The sequence below is a fragment of the Mustela erminea genome, chromosome 9 (genome assembly GCF_009829155.1).
Source record: "Mustela erminea isolate mMusErm1 chromosome 9, mMusErm1.Pri, whole genome shotgun sequence".
Taxonomy (NCBI): Eukaryota; Metazoa; Chordata; class Mammalia; order Carnivora; family Mustelidae; genus Mustela; species Mustela erminea.
In genome coordinates this window covers 64,444,565-64,461,680 of record NC_045622.1, presented here as the reverse complement: position 1 = coordinate 64,461,680, position 17,116 = coordinate 64,444,565, and the positions used below count along the sequence as shown (strand labels likewise).

The following is a 17,116-nucleotide window of genomic DNA, read 5'->3' as shown; positions in this document are numbered from 1 at the left end:
CCTTTTACTTTTTTGTTTTACATAAAACCCACATGTATTTTACATTTTAAACTCAAGAGGAAATGCTACAAGGATTGATGTTATCTTATGTTGTGTAGGGTGCAGGGAAATGCATTCTTGTCTACTATGTGGGGGTGGGTATAAATTGGCACCATTTTAAAAAAAGATTGTTTTGGGGGTGACTAGGTGGCTCAGTTAGTTAAGCATTCAACTTTTTTTCTTTTAAAGATTTCATTTATTTATGAGAGAGAGTGCATGCATTAGCAAGGTGAGAGGGACAGAGGGGGGACAGGGAGGGGGTGAGCAAGAGGAGGGGAACTTGGAGGGACATGGGGAGGGGGGCGCAGGCTCCCTCCAGGGAGCCTGATGTGGGTCTCCATTCCCAGGACCCTGAGATCTTGACCTGAGCTGAAGGCAGTCGCTTAACGACTAAGCTACCCAGGGGCCCCTAAGCATCCAACTCCTGATTTCAGCTCAGGGTCGTGAGATGGAGCCCCGCCTCCAGCTCCACACTCAGTGGAGAGTCTGCTGGAGATTCTTTCCCTTTGGTTCCCTCTCCCTCTGCCCCTCCCCACCTTTTCTCTCAATCAATAAATCAATCTTTTAAAAAAAGATTGTTTTGATGGTTTCTGTTATAATTTAAGTATGTATACTCTTTGGCCTAGCAATTCTACTGAAATGTTTGCACAGATTTGCAAAAAAATATGTAAAAGTATGTTTATTGTTCTATTAGTTCATTCAGGGAATACTTAGGGAGATTCTCCTCTGAGCTTGGCACATCTTCGGGCACATCCCTGGGCACACATGAGTGAAATAAAACAAAGTCCTTACTTTCATGAAAATTGTGAGGCCTCTGGTGAAGAAACACAATGCATAAGTGAGCAAATGTACAAAAAAAAAAATCACATAGTGATAAGTGCCATCAAAAAGGGAAATAGATTAAGAAGTGGTAGAGGGTTGGATGGAAATGCTATTTTATATCGTGTCATGTAGGAAGGGTTTTCTGAGAAAGCAGCATTGAGCAGGAACCTGCATGAAGTGAGGGAATCAGCCAAATGACATCTGGAGGATGTATATTCTAGGCATTGTTTCTAATACCCAAAACTGCAGACCACCCAAATGTCTGTCAAGTACTCAGTAACCACACTCTGCAAAATAATGAGAGGGCTGTATGTACTGAATGAAAAGATAGCTAAGATAAGATGAAAAAAAGTTACAAAAACTGCAGAATGATTCAATTTTTTTTTTAATTTCCTGAACAAATATATTTATCCCACAGAAGACATCTAAGGAAATACACAAAAGTGTCCAAAAAAAAAAAAAAAAACCAAAACCAACCACCTGTTAAAGAGTTGTTGTATGGATTGGATGAGAGAACAGGTCGAAGTGCCTAGGTGCCAACTAAAGAAAGAGCCTAAATAAAGAGTAAGGTAGGCCTTACTGCAGTCTCTAAAAACAGAATGGGGCAGACAGGATTAGGACACAAGTCCTGGGGCGCCGGGGTGGCTCAGTGGGTTAAACCTCTGCCTTCAGCTCAGGTCATGGTCTCAGGGTCCTGGGATCGAGCCCTGCATCAGACTCTCTGCTCAGCAGGGAGCCTGCTTCCCTTCCTCTCTCTTTCTCTCTCTCTCTCTCTGATGGCCACTCTGCCTACTTGTGATCTCTGTCTGTCAAATAAATAAATCTTAAAAAAAAAAAAAGACACAAGTCCTAAAGAACCATACCTTTGTCTTATTTTTTTTTTTTTTCTCCAATCAGGGGAGAGCACAGATGCAGTTGCCCATGACCACAAATTATGCAGTAGAATTTCCCACATCTGGGGGAATCACAAGGGTGCAATAGATAAGCCTCGCCCTGGGAAAACCACCTTCATGATCATGGTCTCTCCACTGCCAGGGAAGTATACCCTTGCCCTTTCTGATGTACTTGGAGCTCTCCTCTCAGGCCGCTGATGTCTGAGCCCTCCTCCCCTCTCCTCGCTTCCCCACATCCCTACCCCCCCCCCTTTTGCTCTTGAGAAAGGGTCCTGAGCTTCTGTTTTCTGAGCCCAGTTACTCCATCTGGACTGGTCTTCCTTCTCTTCTCACACAAGCAACATTGTGCTCTGGCTGCAGTCTGTGGCGAGATGCTGATAAGGAAGAGGGCTTCCAGGACCCCTCTGATTTATTACAGGCTCACTTCTAAGGGCAGAATAAAAAGGCTTCATGCATGGTTCCCAGCTCCAGAATATAATCGAGCCAGGAGCTCAGTTTGGGGAATGGGGTTGCTCACACGGGTTCCTGCCAGTGTTGACCAAACCACCTGCATGGCCATCAAGGTTTCTGAAGTAGTTAACCCTTAAGTGTTTGGTGCCCACCCTTACTCCCCACTGCTACTAACAAAATCCTCTGACTTCCCCTGGCCCTGTGTATCCATATGCTTGTCAACCAGTTGTTAGAAACAACATACAGCACAGAAAAATGGCCAGTATAAAATAAATACTCAAAAAATGTTCTGGGGCACCTGGGTGGCTCAGTTGTTAAGCGTCTGTCTGCGACTAGTGTCATGATCCTAGGGTCCTGGGATCAAGCCCCACATCGGGCTTCCTGCTCAGCGGGAAGCCTGCTTCTCCCTCTCCCGCTCCTCCTGCTTGTGTTCCCTCTCTCTCTCTCTCTCTCTCTGTGTCTCTCTCTGTCAAATAAATAAAATCTTAAAAAAAAAAATGTTTTGTGGCCTTACACAGTTTCTAATAATTCTTCAGTCGATTATTCTGATTTCTAGGTAGACAATCATATAATTAATAATAATTCTTCTGGTGTTTATGACTTCTTTGGTTGTATTGTCTAATTGTATTAACTAGCACTTGCAGAACAACATTAAATAATAGGAGAGGTGTTCAATGGCTGGTTAGCTCAGTTGGTTAGAGCATGGTGCTAATAATAGGAGAGGTAGTGAGGAACCTTGTCTTCCTCCTGACTTTAATGAGTAATACTGGGGTGCCTGGGTGGCTCAGTGGGCTAAAGCCTCTGCTTTCGGCTCAGGTCATGGTCCCAGGGTCCTGGGATCGAGCCCCACATCGGGCTCTCTGCTCAGCAGAGAGCCTGCTTCCCTCTCTGCCTGCCTCTCTGCCTACTTGTGATCTGTCAAATAAATAAAATCTTAAAAAAAAAAAAAAGGTAATACTGCTCGGGGTGTCTGGCTCTTTCAGTCAGTAAAGCATGCAACCCCTTGATCACAGGGTTGTGAGTTCAAGTCCCATGCTGGGCATGGAGCTTACTTTAAATACATACACACATACATATATACACACCCAAAAAGTAATACTGGTTGATGGATGTATACACGTGTGTGAGTACACAGGCACAGGATTTCTACCTGTGTTATGTTAAAGAAGTCTTCTTTTCCTTTTATCAGAATATTTGTTAGGAATAAATATTAAATTTTTAGCATTTCTCTTAATTATTTTGCTTTTTCCTATTTTGATTTATCTCTATTGTGAATTGGATTAATGGATTTCCTTATACTACTCTATCATTCCTGAAACAAATAAATGTGTTTAGTCAAGTCATTTTCAAAATACCCCGGAAAATTATATTCATATATTTCATTTAGGCATTTTGCATCTGTATTTATAAATAGGACTGCTCCCTAGTTTTTCTGTTGTACAATCTTTTTTTTTTTTTTAAGATTTTATTTTTTATTTGACAGACAGAGATCACAAGTAGGCAGAGAGGCAGGCAGAGAGAGAGGGGGGGAAGCAGGCTCCCTGCTGAGCAGAGAGCCTGATGTGGGGCTTGATTATAAGATTTTATAAGATTTATAAGATTTTTTATAAGATAATTTATAAAATTTTGGCTTCATGAAACACTGGGCTATTTACTTCTTTCTCTATGCTTTGGAGTAGCTTTAATAGTAAGAATGATTAATTTCCTGAAAGTTTGAAAGAAGTTGCTCATGAACATATCTAGGTTCTGCTTTTTTTTTTTTTTTTTTTTTTTGGAGATGTATAGCTTTTGACAGCTTTTGCCTATGATTATTTGTGTTTAGATTTTCTCTTTTCTTTGAGTCCCTATTGGTAATTTATATTTCCTCCTGAGTGTTACCCATTTCATTCAGTTTTTTTATTTTATTTTTTAAAGATTTTATTTATTTATTTATTTATTTATTTTTTTTAAAGATTTTATTTATTTATTTGACAGACAGAGATCACAAGTAGGCAGAGAGGCAGGCAGAGAGAGAGGAAGAAGCAGGCTCCCTGCTGAGCAGAGAGCCTGATGTGGGGCTCGATCCCAGGACCCTGAGATCATGACCTGAGCTGAAGGCAGCGGCTTAACCCACTGAGCCACCCAGGCGCCCCAAAAGATTTTATTTATTCATTTGAGACAGAGTGATACAGAGAGAGAGCACATATGAGCAGGGGGAGAGGGAGAAGCACACTCCCTGCTGAGCTGGAAGCCTTATGCGAGGCTTGATCCCAGCACATGGAGATCAGGACCTGAGCCCAAGTCAGGACCCAACCATCGGAGCCACCCAGGCGCCCCTCGTTCAGATTTTAAATTACATTAGCATAGGTAGAATCGGACAAATGCTGACTGAAGCCTCTCCCTTGTATTTCCCATTTTTTCTATACCCATCTGTAAACGCTTCCTCATTCCTAATTTGTGCATTTCTGTTTTGTCTTTCTTTTTTATTATGTTAGCTGGTGGCTTATCAGTTTTGTTGTTTGCTTCCTCCCAACCCAAAGGACTAGATCTTAGATTTATTCATCAGTCATGTCTTTTCTCTGATTCTGAAATCGTTCACGTTTCTTGTGTCTTTGTTAACTCCTTTCACTGTCTTTGCATTTCGCTTTCTGCTGTGGCTTTTTTTCCCCCTTCTAATTTCCTGTGTTGTCTGCTTTCTTTTTCTTTTTTTTTTTTTTAAAGATTTTATTTGTCAGAGCGAGGGAGAGAGAGCGAGCACAGGCAGACAGAGTGGCAGGCAGAGGCAGAGGGAGAAGCAGGCTCCCTGCCGAGCAAGGAGCCGGATGTGGGACTCGATCCCAGGAAGCTGGGATCATGACCTGAGCCGAAGGCAGCTGCTTAACCAACTGAGCCACCCAGGCGTCCCTGTTGTCTGCTTTCTTTTTTTTTTTTTTTTAAGATTTATTTATTTATTTATTTATTTGACAGAGAGAGATCACAAGCAGACGGAGAAGCAGGCAGAGAGAGAGATAGAGGGAAGCAGGCTCCCCGCTGAGCAGAGAGCCCGATGCGGGACTCGATCCCATGATCCCGAGATCATGACCTGAGCCGAAGGCAGCGGCTCAATCCACTGAGCCACCCAGGCGCCCCCCTGTTGTCTGCTTTCTTAATAAACTTTTCTTTTTTCTTATTTAGCAATTAAAGTGTTTAGAGCCATCCATTTTCTTGTGAATACAACTGTGGCAGCATTCCATAAATAGTGTTTCATTGAGTTATTTTTAAAATAGCCTATAAATCAGTTTTTAAAATTTTGTGCTGAAGTATGATACACAAACAGAAAGGCAAACACACCAACATATGTACAGTTTAGTGAATATTCACAAATTCAACACCTAGATTAACAAACTGGGGCACCTGGGTAGTTCATTTGTTTAAGCATCTGCCTTTGGTTCAAGTCATGATCGCGGGGTCCTGAGATAGAGCCCTGGGTCCCCTGGATCCGGCTTCCTGCTCAGCAGGGAGCTTGCTTCTCCCTCTACCTCTCCCCCTACTTGTGCTCTCTCTGTCAAGTAAATTAATAAAATCTAAAGAAAGAAAGAAAAAGAGAGAGAGAGTGAGAGAGAGAAGAAAGGAAGAAAGAAAGGATATTACCAATACCCAGGACTACTACGTAATTTGTAGAGCCTGGTGAGAAATGAAATATAATGTTCAGGGCGCCTGGGTGGCTCAGTGGGTTAAGTCGCTGCCTTTGGCTCGGGTCATGATCTCAGGGTCCTCGGATCGAGTCCCGCGTCGGGTTCTCTGCTCCGCGGGGAGCCTGCTTCCTCCTCTCTCTCTCTGCCTGCCTCTCTGCCTACTTGTGATCTCTCTGTGTCAAATGAATAAATAAAATCTTAAAAAAAAAAAAAGAAATATAATGTTCACATTTATTAAGACCTATAAGATGCGTGACAGCAGATCATTAAAGCCAGTGTGGGATCTTTCTTTTCTTTCTTTCTTTCTTTCTTTCTTTCTTTCTTTCTTTCTTTCTTTCTTTCTATTTTTTTTTTTAAGATTTTGTTAAAATCTCAGAGAGGGAGGGAGCCAGAGTGCACAAGCAGTGGAAGCGGCAGGCAGAGGGAGAAGCAGGCTCCCCGCTGGGAGATCAACACTGGGGACCTACCCCAGGACCCTGGGATCAGGACCTGAGCCAAAGGCAGCCACTTAACCGACTAGCCACCCAGTCATCCCTCACCATGGGATCTTTCTAAACACAGGGTCCTGTGTGAACACTAATGAAACTGGCCCGGCCGGCACGTCTCTGGGCTCTCCACCCATCCCTCACCCACCTCCTTGCCAGGGGTGTCCACTCTCCTGACTTCAGATGACAAGAATAGCTTTGCCTGAGCTCTCTTTGTGTCTAGTTCCCACTGCTCAGCATTATATTTGTGGACATCATCCATACTTTCACATGTAGTTGAAGTTCATACCTTCTCATTGCTACATAGTTAAAATGAGTCTGTAATTCAGTTTTGGTTTGTTGCTGATCGAAGGGTTGTTTAAGAGAACTTGAAAATTCTCCTAGTTTGAGTGCATCAGGCTGACTAAGGACCAACTGCCTAGTTTCAGGCTCTTTTTCCTCTGAATGAGTGAGTCCTTACTCATAGAACATACCCTATGAGTAAGAGAGGTGCCTGGACAGCTCAGTCAGTTAAACGTGGGACTCTTGGTGTCAGCTCAGGTCGGGATCTCAGGGGTCTGGGATCAAGCCCCGCATCCCCGCCCAGTCTGCTTGAGATTCTCTCCCTCTCCCTATGCTCTCTCCCTGCTCATACTCTCTCTCAAAATAAATTAGTTAATTAATTAAAAAATATATAGTAAGAAACAGTGAGCTTTATTCCTTCCTCATGTTCTCCTGATACACAATGAAGAAGAAAGAAGTTAGCCAAAGTTAAAGGCAACATCTTTTTTAACCTCTCCAGGCAGAGGTTTTTTTTGAACTTTGCCAGAGTAGTAGCACACACAGATGATAGACAAAGGGACCGAGGTCGTACTGTCAGCCTTGTGAGTTGCCAAGGAAACTGGAAAGAAATTGGGTCCTTTGTCAGGTCAAGGAAAGCACAGGACTTCTCTCATGGATCCAAACAGCAATGTCCCTGCATGTCCATTACCTCAGGCTGTCCTGGTGCAGTGACCAGTGGGCCCTTTCTATATATGGGGAAAACTGACTACAGTCCTGGCATTGCAAATGGCTAGATATTCAGGGATGAGACCAGATAAGTAGTCCACTGGTCCTTAAAAGATGTTATCACTAGGGGTACCTGGGTGGCACCCCAGCTCTTGGTTTTAGCTCAGGGTTATGAGATGGAGCCCTGGGTCGGGCTCTGCACTGAGCAGGGAGTCTGCTTAAGACTACCTCCCTCCCGCTTTGCCCCTCCCTCCTACTGCTCTCTCTCTCAAATAAGTAAATCTTAAAAAAAAAAAAAAAGTTTTGCTAAAAGCCAGTCACACTTTTACACTTCCAACCTAATGCTGAAGGCTAAATTCAAACTATTTTACTAAAATCAACTTGCACCAGCCAACCCTATATTTAATGAAGGCCTATAGCACAAATTTGGTGACCAAACATAGACAATCTTTTCAATGAAGTGCTACAGGTAGAGGTGAAAGGTCTATCATTAAGACTGAGATTTATCCATTTTTAGGTAATAAAAAGCTCATAATACAAAATTCAAAAGGTACAAAAAGGTATATAGTCAAAGGTGAGCCTCCCTTTCAACTCCAGCTTCTAGCCTGTTCCTCAGGGGCAACCAGCATTATTATATTCTTGTCTATCCTTTCAGAAATGGTCTATGCAAATATATGAAATCTTTTAAATATTTGTATAAGAACTTGTAGCATATTATGCGTACTGCTCTGCACCTTGCTTTTTCATTTACTGTTTCTTGGATGTTGCTGCATGTTAATATATATAGGACTAGTCCGTTCATTCTTTTTATTTTGTTTGAAGTTTATTATTATTATTTTTTTAATAATTGCTACACCCATAGGAGGCTCAAGCTCATGACCCTCAAAAGTCACATATTCCACCAACTGAGCTAGCTAGATGCCCCCATTCTTTTTAAAGGCTGCATAGTATTCCATTGTCTAGATGAACCATAATTTTTTAAAAAGTTTTTTAACATCTTTATTGAGGTAAATTTGCATACCATAACATTCACCTATGAAAGTGTACAATTCAGTGATTTTTAGTGAATTTATAGTTATGTGCCCTCACCACAATCCAGTTTTAGAACGTTTCTGTCAACCCAAAATTTTCCTTATGCCTATAATTTATCTTTTAACCATTTAATTAAACTCTGTTTTTCCTTCTCAGTAATTCATTTTAACATTTACTGGGGTCACAGTCTTTTGTTTTACAACACTGGAGAGGATTTGGAACGGTGACCATGTGTTAAGAGAGCGTTTCAAACCTTATATAGTATTGCTCCTCTCTTTCGAAGAGTCACAATTCTCCGTTTCATTCAAGGCTGCTGTGAATTTGGAAAGTGAGATGGTGGAGATCTTGAATGCTCTGCCAGTGAGCTGTTTGCTTTTACTCTTTTCCTGAGTAATCTTTTTTTTTTTTTAAGTTTTCAAGTTTATGTATTTTTTAGTTTATGTATTTTAATCTCTACACCCAACATGGGGCTTGAACTCACAACCCTGAGGTCAAGAGTCATAAGCTCTTCCAACTGAGCCAGCCAGGCGTCCCCAAAATAAGTAGTTGGAATGGGCAAGCATCACTCCCTCCAGAAGGTTGCTGGTCATGATGATCAGTAGCTAAGTTACAATGACTACAGATTGCCCTGGGAGAGAGCACAGAGAAAGCACAGAGCTCCTCGTATTTACTAACACACTGTCTTGAGCGGGTACCCTGCATGTAGCTGAGGGTCATCAGGCTGATCAGTGAGTGTGTGTGTCTTGTTCCACTCACAGCCCATGGTTGGCAGACAGAGCACAATGGAAGGTGACGGCAGGAGAACACAGACTTGCAGAAGAGCCTGCGGTAGCCCTGTCGTCCTGTGGTCCAGAGCATGAAGCTAGCATCAGATGGCTGTAGTTCTGCCTCTTTCCTCAGCTCTAGTCAGTCGGCACTTTCTTGCCTCCGATGTACGGCCGTCCATAGCTCATGCTCCAGAAGGGGAAATGTCACACTGGAATATACAGTGCAAATAAAACTTCTATTTTCTGAATCTGCTCTTCCAAAATTAGAGCATTTTTTGTTTTTCTCTGGCCCTTTTTTCCTCCTTGGTGTTAAAACTAGAGTTATGTACCTTTCTGTTCCTGTTAATATATAGCCTCATTTAGATTTGTATTTTCAAAATCCATAATTCTCCAGTCAAAAACTAAGCAGGTGGATCCTGTTCTCTTCATCTCTCACAGGGAGGAGAGAAGGGCAGATACACAGCGTGATCAAACAGAGCCCTAGTAGAGCACAGAGGAAGGGCTTCTAGGCCTTTTCCACTGTGCTGGCTCTGACCAGGGCATTGGCACTCCTGGACTGTCACAGGGGGAAGTGATTCTCCAGGAGGAAGTCATTACCTGGCCATCCTCAGGGTCCTCCTTGAGAGCGTGCCCTCCCTCCTGCTGGGAAGGACTCTCGTGACTCAACTTGCAAGTATGGGAAGACCATCAAGCCAGAGCATCTGTGTGCTTCAAAAATCCAAACTCAGGGGCCAGAAAGAACAGGAGTCTGAGGACATCTCTGTAGAAGGTGCAAATGCCAATGGGCCAGTCAATACAGTTGCCCTTGTGAGAGCTGCCAGTGCGGGTGGAGGCCTTTCTGTGCCTTTTTCATGAACTAATCTCTGAGAGAAGATCCAGGTTGCTCTTTCCTCATGGCCTGGACAAGTGGTGGTTTGACTTCTCTGTCAACTCCATTGGGCTCCAGCTCCAATGCCAATGCATGGATGGGGGCACCGAGAACCAGCAAAGGACAAGTTTCACCTTCAGTAGACACTTCATTTAGATGCTGTCCTTGGTCCCTGGGTCAGATAGGCTGGACCAGTGGCCACAGTTTAGCAAGTATGGAGACCAGGAGAGGTGACCAAGACAGAGTCAATCCTGTCTTGGATTGACCAGGAACAAGGTCAGAGCCCACTTACTAGACTTGGAGCCAAGCGCAGGGCAGAAAAGGGCATTTATCCCAAGAGCTGCTGTCTAAAAACATGGAGTAGGATCTATGGGCATCCTGTTGCCTCCAGTCATGATAGACACTGGGGCCCTGGGCTGTGCTCTGTCTTTGGGTGAGCAAGTGACTGGAGATAGAGGACAGTGTCCCTATAGACCTTCCACTTCCCCCTGAGACTGTGATGTGATGCAGAATGCCAAATACTGCCAGCAACCTGCCCATCCATTAGGACTGGCCTTAGGAGTGTTGAGTGTTGCTAGGAATAAGTGACTGGGACTTGGGACTCCTCAGGTCTGGCAGAGATTTGCCCTGTCAGTGTTTGTGTAAGAGTGATATTCAGTCCTCTGCACATCCAAGTCACAAAGATTGCCACTGGCATCTCAGGACTGAATCTGAGATGCCCTTGAAAAAATTTCTTTAGTCAATTTGATTATAAATCTAAAAGTGACTGTCAGGCAAGGAAACAATCTCCTGTTGGGCAAGGAGACAAAGCTAGTCTCCCAGGTCTGGTGTGGGCACGTCCTCCTTAGTATCATCCCAGCAACCTGAAGAGGCATTTGGGGTCTTTTTCCCATCACTCAACCTGTTTTCTCCCAGCATTAAATAATTTCCTTCCAGGTAGAGAAAAGACCACCTCCCCCCACCCCACTCTGGCCCAGGCACAGCAGGTTGATTTGTTCGAGAAGGAGGTGGTGAAGCCAGCTGCTCAATGAGCCACCCAGGTGCCCCAGCTAAGATCACTGGGGCAGAAAAAATGGTCCAGTTTTCTACTGTTCCTGATTTTCTGTTGAAAGGAACATAAAGCAATTTCAGGATTGCTTTATGTTAGAAACTAGCCCTAAGACTGCAGAGAAGCTCCTTGCCTGATCAACTGTATCTGGGTAAAAGATCTGGTGAGTGTGAAGAGCTGCTCCCAGGGCCCTCATCAGCTCAAAAGCCCGTGGCTGGCTTGGAGAAAAACTTCCCCACTGAGAAAGATAAGACAACCCCCTTGCGGCAAAAGAGATTTCACCTCTTTGCTTTTTCCATAGAAATTGCAGAATTTGGGGGCACCTGGGTGGCTCAGTGGGTTAAAGCCTCTGCCTTTGGCTCTGGTCATGATCCCAGGTTCTTGGGATCAAGCCCCACATCGGACTCTGTGCTTGGCTGGGAGCCTGCTTCCCCCTCTCTGTCTCTGCCTGCCTCTCTGCCTACTTGTGATCTCTGTCTGTCAAATAAATAAATAAATAAATAAAAATCTTAAAAAAAAAAAAAGAAATTGCAGAATTTGGAGGCCACTAAAACTGAATCTGTAACCAAGATTAGAGCTGTTTTCCACAACCCTTTCTTAGGCAGGTGCGGCTTTGGGACAGATTACCAAAAGTGTTTTGTGGATGCTTCCAGTGGGCCCAGAGAAACCCTGTGGAGGTGAGGCAAACCAGGGAGACATTTGGGATTGACATTAGAGCAGGAATCCCATCTTCCTTCATAAGAATGCAGAAAAGTAACAAGAAAAAGCTTTCCCTGGGTAATTTTCATTTTAACTATTTTTGCAATTTTCCCAGATCTTGAGCATTTTTTGCTCTCAGTGTGACCTTCTGCCCTTCAATTTTAGATGTGCTTCGGAAGCCAAATGAAACCCCTGCATGGGGTCTGGAGGATTCTCTGTACTTCTCAAGCCAGGTGAGCTTAGAGCTGGGGGCAGCAGCTAGAGGAGACCTGCTGCTCTGTGAGGCCTCTGGAAGTTATGGGGAAGCTGCAGTCCCCAGTTACTCTAAGGGAGCCCATGCTCTAAAAGGAGAAGCAGAGAATGTATTTCCAAAACCCAAGTCATACCTCTTGTGTGGCAAGAAAAGAGAAGGGCTAAGAGAAGCGCTTTCCTCAGCTGGGCAGGCTACAGACTCTGTGGGACTCAGTGCAAAAAGAAAAATGCCAGCCTCTTGGTCAAAAAACAGGGAAAAAGTTCTGTTAAAGGTACATGTAAAGCCAGACACAGAAGGTCAAAGAGTGGGCACCTGGGTGGCTCAGGGGTTAAGCATCTGCCTTCAGCTCAGGTCATGATCTTGGAGTCCTGAGATCCAATTCCACATCGGGCTCCCTGCTCACCAGTGAGTCTGCTTCTCCCTCTGGCCAACGCCCCCCATCTCCGCCCGCTCATGCTGGAGTGCTCTTACTCTCTCACACAAAAATAAGTAAAATCTTAAAAAAAAGAAGAAGAAGAAGAAGGACAACTAGTGATTCTACTTATGTGAGGTCCTGAGAGTAGTCAAATTTATAGAAAGTGAAAGAAGGGTGGTTGCCAGGGGCTGGGAGGATGGGGGAATGGGAGCTATCATTAAATGGGTAGAGTTTCAGTTTGGGAAGATGAAAAAATTCTAGAGTTGAATGGTGGGAATAGTTGCACAATGATTTGAAGGTGTTTAATGATACTGAACTATACACTCAAAAATGGTTAAAATGGCATATTTTATGTTATATATATTTTACAACCCCCCCCCCCCACATACACACACAGGAATACATGAGTTTTTTTCCTTCTTTCAAGGTCTCTCTCTCGACTTGTCTTGAGTTTTTTAAATTTGCTATCTAATATTGTTCTAAGTAAAGAAAAATTAATTTCAAATTTTTAGTGTGAATTTTACCCTTTATGTTTTTATTGCACAATGCTAGTATTTTTAAAGATTTTGTTTATGTATTTGGGATGCCTGGGTGGCTCAGTGGGTTAAGCCACTACCTTCGGCTTAGGTCATGATCCCAGGATTCTGGGATTGAGTCCCACACTGGGCTCCTTGCTCGGCAGGGAGCCTGCTTCTCTTGTTGCCTCTGCCTGCCACTCTCTTGCCTATGTGTACCGCCCCCCTCAGAAATAAATGAATAAATAAAATTTAAAAATATATATATTTTATTCATGTATTTTGATAGAGAGAGGGAGGCAGAAAGCACAAACAGGCAGAGCAGTAGGCAGAGGGAGAGTGAGAAGCAGACTCCCTGCTGAGCAAGGAGCCTGATGTGGGGCTTAATTCCAGGGCCTTGGGATCATGACTGAAGCTAAAGGCAGATGCTCAACCGACTGAGCCACCCAGGTGCCCCAAGTGCAATACTAGTTTTAAATGAAAATATCATAATATTTAACTTGTATTTGAAATCACTGAAATCCCAGGACCCTGAGATCATGACCTGAGCCAAAGGCAAAGGCTTAACCCACTGAGCCATCCAGGTGCCCCAGATCTCCTCCTCCTTAAGGAAACCTAAGGGTAGAGTGCTTACAGCAGAGGGGGCTGGGCTCTCTTTCCTTGCTCACCAACAGACCTCAGCTGCGCCGTCATTTTCACCCTCTCACTCCCTGCTCACTGTTGGGATCTGCCGATTGTCTGGTCTATAGTCTTACCTGAGCTAAGAAATACTTGACTGTAAGTCCCTGAATCCAGTCCATTTCAGCGCTAAGTGTGGGGTTTCCCAAGTTAATTCCGTAGTCCCAGAGGTGCCATGCATGATGGGTAGCATGGGAGACCCTCCAAAGCTGGTTTGCTCCAGCCAGCCTGGGGGCATAGGGTGGGGTGGGGGTGGGGGCACAGGGCTCCCCTGGCCATCTGGGCAGCTGCCGCATTTGGAGGGTTGAGGAAGCCAACCAAGCCTTTCTCTCATTCTATTCCCTGAATTCTTACAACTGCAGACCGTAGGCAGTACCCTTTCTTTTTGTAGTGGCCTCCAGTTGTGTCTGTGAGAGTGGGGGTTTTTCTTGGACGAAGTTTTGCCTTGAGGCCTGTCCAGCTCATGTTGCTGAGTTATGCTCCAAGCAGCTCCATTGGTAAAGTACTCTTGTTTCATCAAGTGTCTTTGGGGAATTTTCAACTTCGGAGGGCTCCTCTCTGCATCCTACACTGGGAAGAAACCGCACACCGGCTTTACTAGCACCTCTCTGCACATCAGCTGGAGTCTTCCCTTGGCGGAAATGTGCCCCTTCCTTAGGCGCCCGAGGTCCTGTTCCCAGGCAGGCAGCCAGGTGGCCAGGCAGGGGACACACCCGCAGCCTCCCTCTGCCCTCTTCTCAAGCTGAGGGATAATCGGGCCTGCCAGTGCAGTCCAGCTCTGCCCTGTCCAGTCCAGCTAGCAAAGGAGCTAGGGTGAGGGAGAAAGCTTGGGATCTGAGCAAAGGCTGCTGTCAGCAGGGCAGGGAGGCTGCAAGCCTAGGTTTGGTTCTGGGCAGCACAGGGGGCCTGGATGGGCCCAGTGGAGGAGCTCCCGGTCAGTGGCCATGACCCTGGGACTTTGCAGTTGCTCTTCTTCCTCAGTCTTCCCATGTCAGCCCCTATCTGAGCCTCAGCAGGCCTCAGCTGGCAGTTCTTCTATGTGTGTTCCAGTCTAAGACTGAAGACTGGATCCATGTGGGACTAAGACCTTTTCTAATGCTGACTATCTGTGAGGAGCTTTGAAGGGAAAGCAACCAGTCCCGGCCCAACCCCCATTTCAGATGACTGAGTCATGACCCTTTTTAACAAGACTTCAAAGAAACCTCATCAAAGATAACATTTATATTGAAGAAAACAGTACAACAGTTTTCCCTTTTTTACTGTAAAGCTTGGAATGAAACACGAGCCCCATTTCAGCTCTCTGGCAAACAAAGCACAGTGAACCACAGTGAAGGAGTGGTTATTGCAAGACAAACCTTCCCTCCCTCAACCCCCCCTTTTTGGGACCTTGGTGGCCCCTAAGCTGAATCTCTGACATCAGACCTGGTTTTTCAAGTGCTCAGGTCATTAGGCAATCAGAAAACACCAGAGCTCATCTTGATCATCTCTGCCACAAATTCTCATCTGAAAAGGCACAGTTTTGGTGTGGTGAAGGCTTGTGGGATGAGGGGTCACAAAGTCTGGGTTTTGCCCTGTCTTTGCCCTCCTTCTGCACAGCCAGAGGCCCCAGAAGGCATTTAGCTTCTTTGGAAACTGTTTCCGCTTGTACAAAGGGGGATAATAAATCCTTTGTATTTCACAAATTTGCTTTAAGTACATTAAAATGTATGAAAAAATACTTATTCTGTGCTTGATCAACAATATACTCCCGATATACGTGTGTTGGGTTATAATCGATGCCATTGGTGGTGTTTTCTGCAACACTTTCCCCCACCCCCATACCAGTTTAATAAAACAAAGGTAAAGGTAACAATTTAAAAATCGCTGTATTCAAAATTAATAATAAACTTTAGGGTAAATAAGCTTTAAAACAAAAGTACATAAGCAAAAATAAATAATTTACACCGACCCACTAACCTAATTTTCAGAGTAAAGCCATTTTCAATTACAGCACTGTTATCCCGGGCTCCAGCCTGTGGTCAAACTTTGATAGTTCATTATTTTTAAAAAACAGTAACAAAAAGTTGAACGCTAAGTAAAATCTTTAACAAAACCAAAGTACTGGATTTAACTTTTTAATTTTAAATAACCAAACTTTGTCATTTCATACATAATCCAATGTAATGGATCCAATTCAATATAATTAGCATTTCAGCTTGAAGAGGTGGTATTTTAACAGGGATGGAAAACTGTAATGAATAGTCTTCAAACCGTGAGGTACAAATAAAAACATACAAGTATACAGTAGAACAAAAACTGCAGACACTCTATTAACTTGGGGAAATATCCGAAGGCTTTACATCCTTTATTATCCATGATGGCTTTTGGAATTGATTGCTTGAAGTATAGAACCTTTGACGTTTTAGATACAGCCTTTATTTTATTTTTTCACAGTAAGTTAAAAATCCATCATAAGACTCCGAAAGACTCCACTGATCTTGCACGTAGACTCTAGGAGTTTGCAAAGTGATAAAAGAGTAACGTGAAAATTTACCGTATTGCCCTAATTTCATACATCCTTGTACACAATGAATCAGTTTGGGAATCTTTTCCAAGAGTTATATACACAAAAGCATCAAGAATAAAATGTTCTCCACTCTTGCATAAAAATGTGTACAGTATGTCAGGAATGGAAAAACTCTAATTTTCCTGGGCCCGGGCTCTCGGATGTCTGCTGCCTGAAGATGAAAGGCTCCTCCCAATGTAGTGCTCCACTGTTTCGAGGACTAATCATCCAACCCTGGCGTTTCTCCTTGTTGGATCCTAGATGCTATTCTGATGGCTTCTTCCAGAGATGGCTGTTCTCCAAGCTGGAACAGGAACAAACACATGGGCCATAGTTAAGATAATACCAAAGAAATAGTATATGCCAGAAGTTTAAAAAAAAAAATCAAGACTTTTATTTATTTCAGAGAGAGAGAGAGAGAGACAGCACAAGAAGGGGGAGCTGCAGGCAGAGGGAGAGGCAGAAGCAGGATCCCGCTGAGCAGAGGGATCATGGACCCAGGGATCATGACCTGAGCTGAAGGCAAATGCTTAATCGACTGAGACACCCAGGTGCCCCCAGAAGTAAAATTTCTTTCTGTAATTCTGACAGCTGGACTTAAGACACTACTGCTGATCCAATCATTAAGAGCTTAAAAAAAAATCCTTGCAGGGGCGCCTGGGTGGCTCAGTGGGTTAAGCCGCTGCCTTCGGCTCAGGTCATGATCTCAGGGTCCTGGGATCGAGTCCCGCATCGGGCTCTCTGCTCAGCAGGGAGCCTGCTTCCTTCTCTCTCTCTCTGCCTGCCTCTCAGTGTACTTGTAATTTCTCTGTCAAATAAATAAATAAAATCTTTAAAAAAAAAAAAAAATCCTTGCAGGAGAATGATGTAGCTTCTTTCTGTAGGATTTTGATAAACCTTCACTCGTACAACAGAAAAAAGGTGCTCATCTTTTCCAATGGGGACACTGAGAACACCCTGCGCCTTT

The 17,116-nt window shown here is 44.0% G+C and overlaps 1 protein-coding gene and 1 pseudogene across 7 annotated transcripts in view; both read right to left on the bottom strand.

Moving 5' to 3' along the window:
• Window positions 1-1,755: 1,755 nt before the first annotated feature.
• On the bottom strand, window positions 1,756-1,904 carry LOC116600498 (annotated as a pseudogene).
• Window positions 1,905-15,470: 13,566 nt separating this feature from the next.
• ZNF143 (zinc finger protein 143) overlaps window positions 15,471-17,116 on the bottom strand; it is a 56,032-nt gene continuing 54,386 nt past the window's right edge. For all 7 annotated transcript variants that reach the window (XM_032356748.1, XM_032356747.1, XM_032356743.1 and 4 more), the window contains one exon: window positions 15,471-16,453. In XM_032356748.1, the coding sequence (XP_032212639.1) occupies window positions 16,370-16,453 (84 nt within the window). In that variant the 3' untranslated portion in view covers window positions 15,471-16,369. The remainder of the gene's footprint in view (window positions 16,454-17,116) is intronic.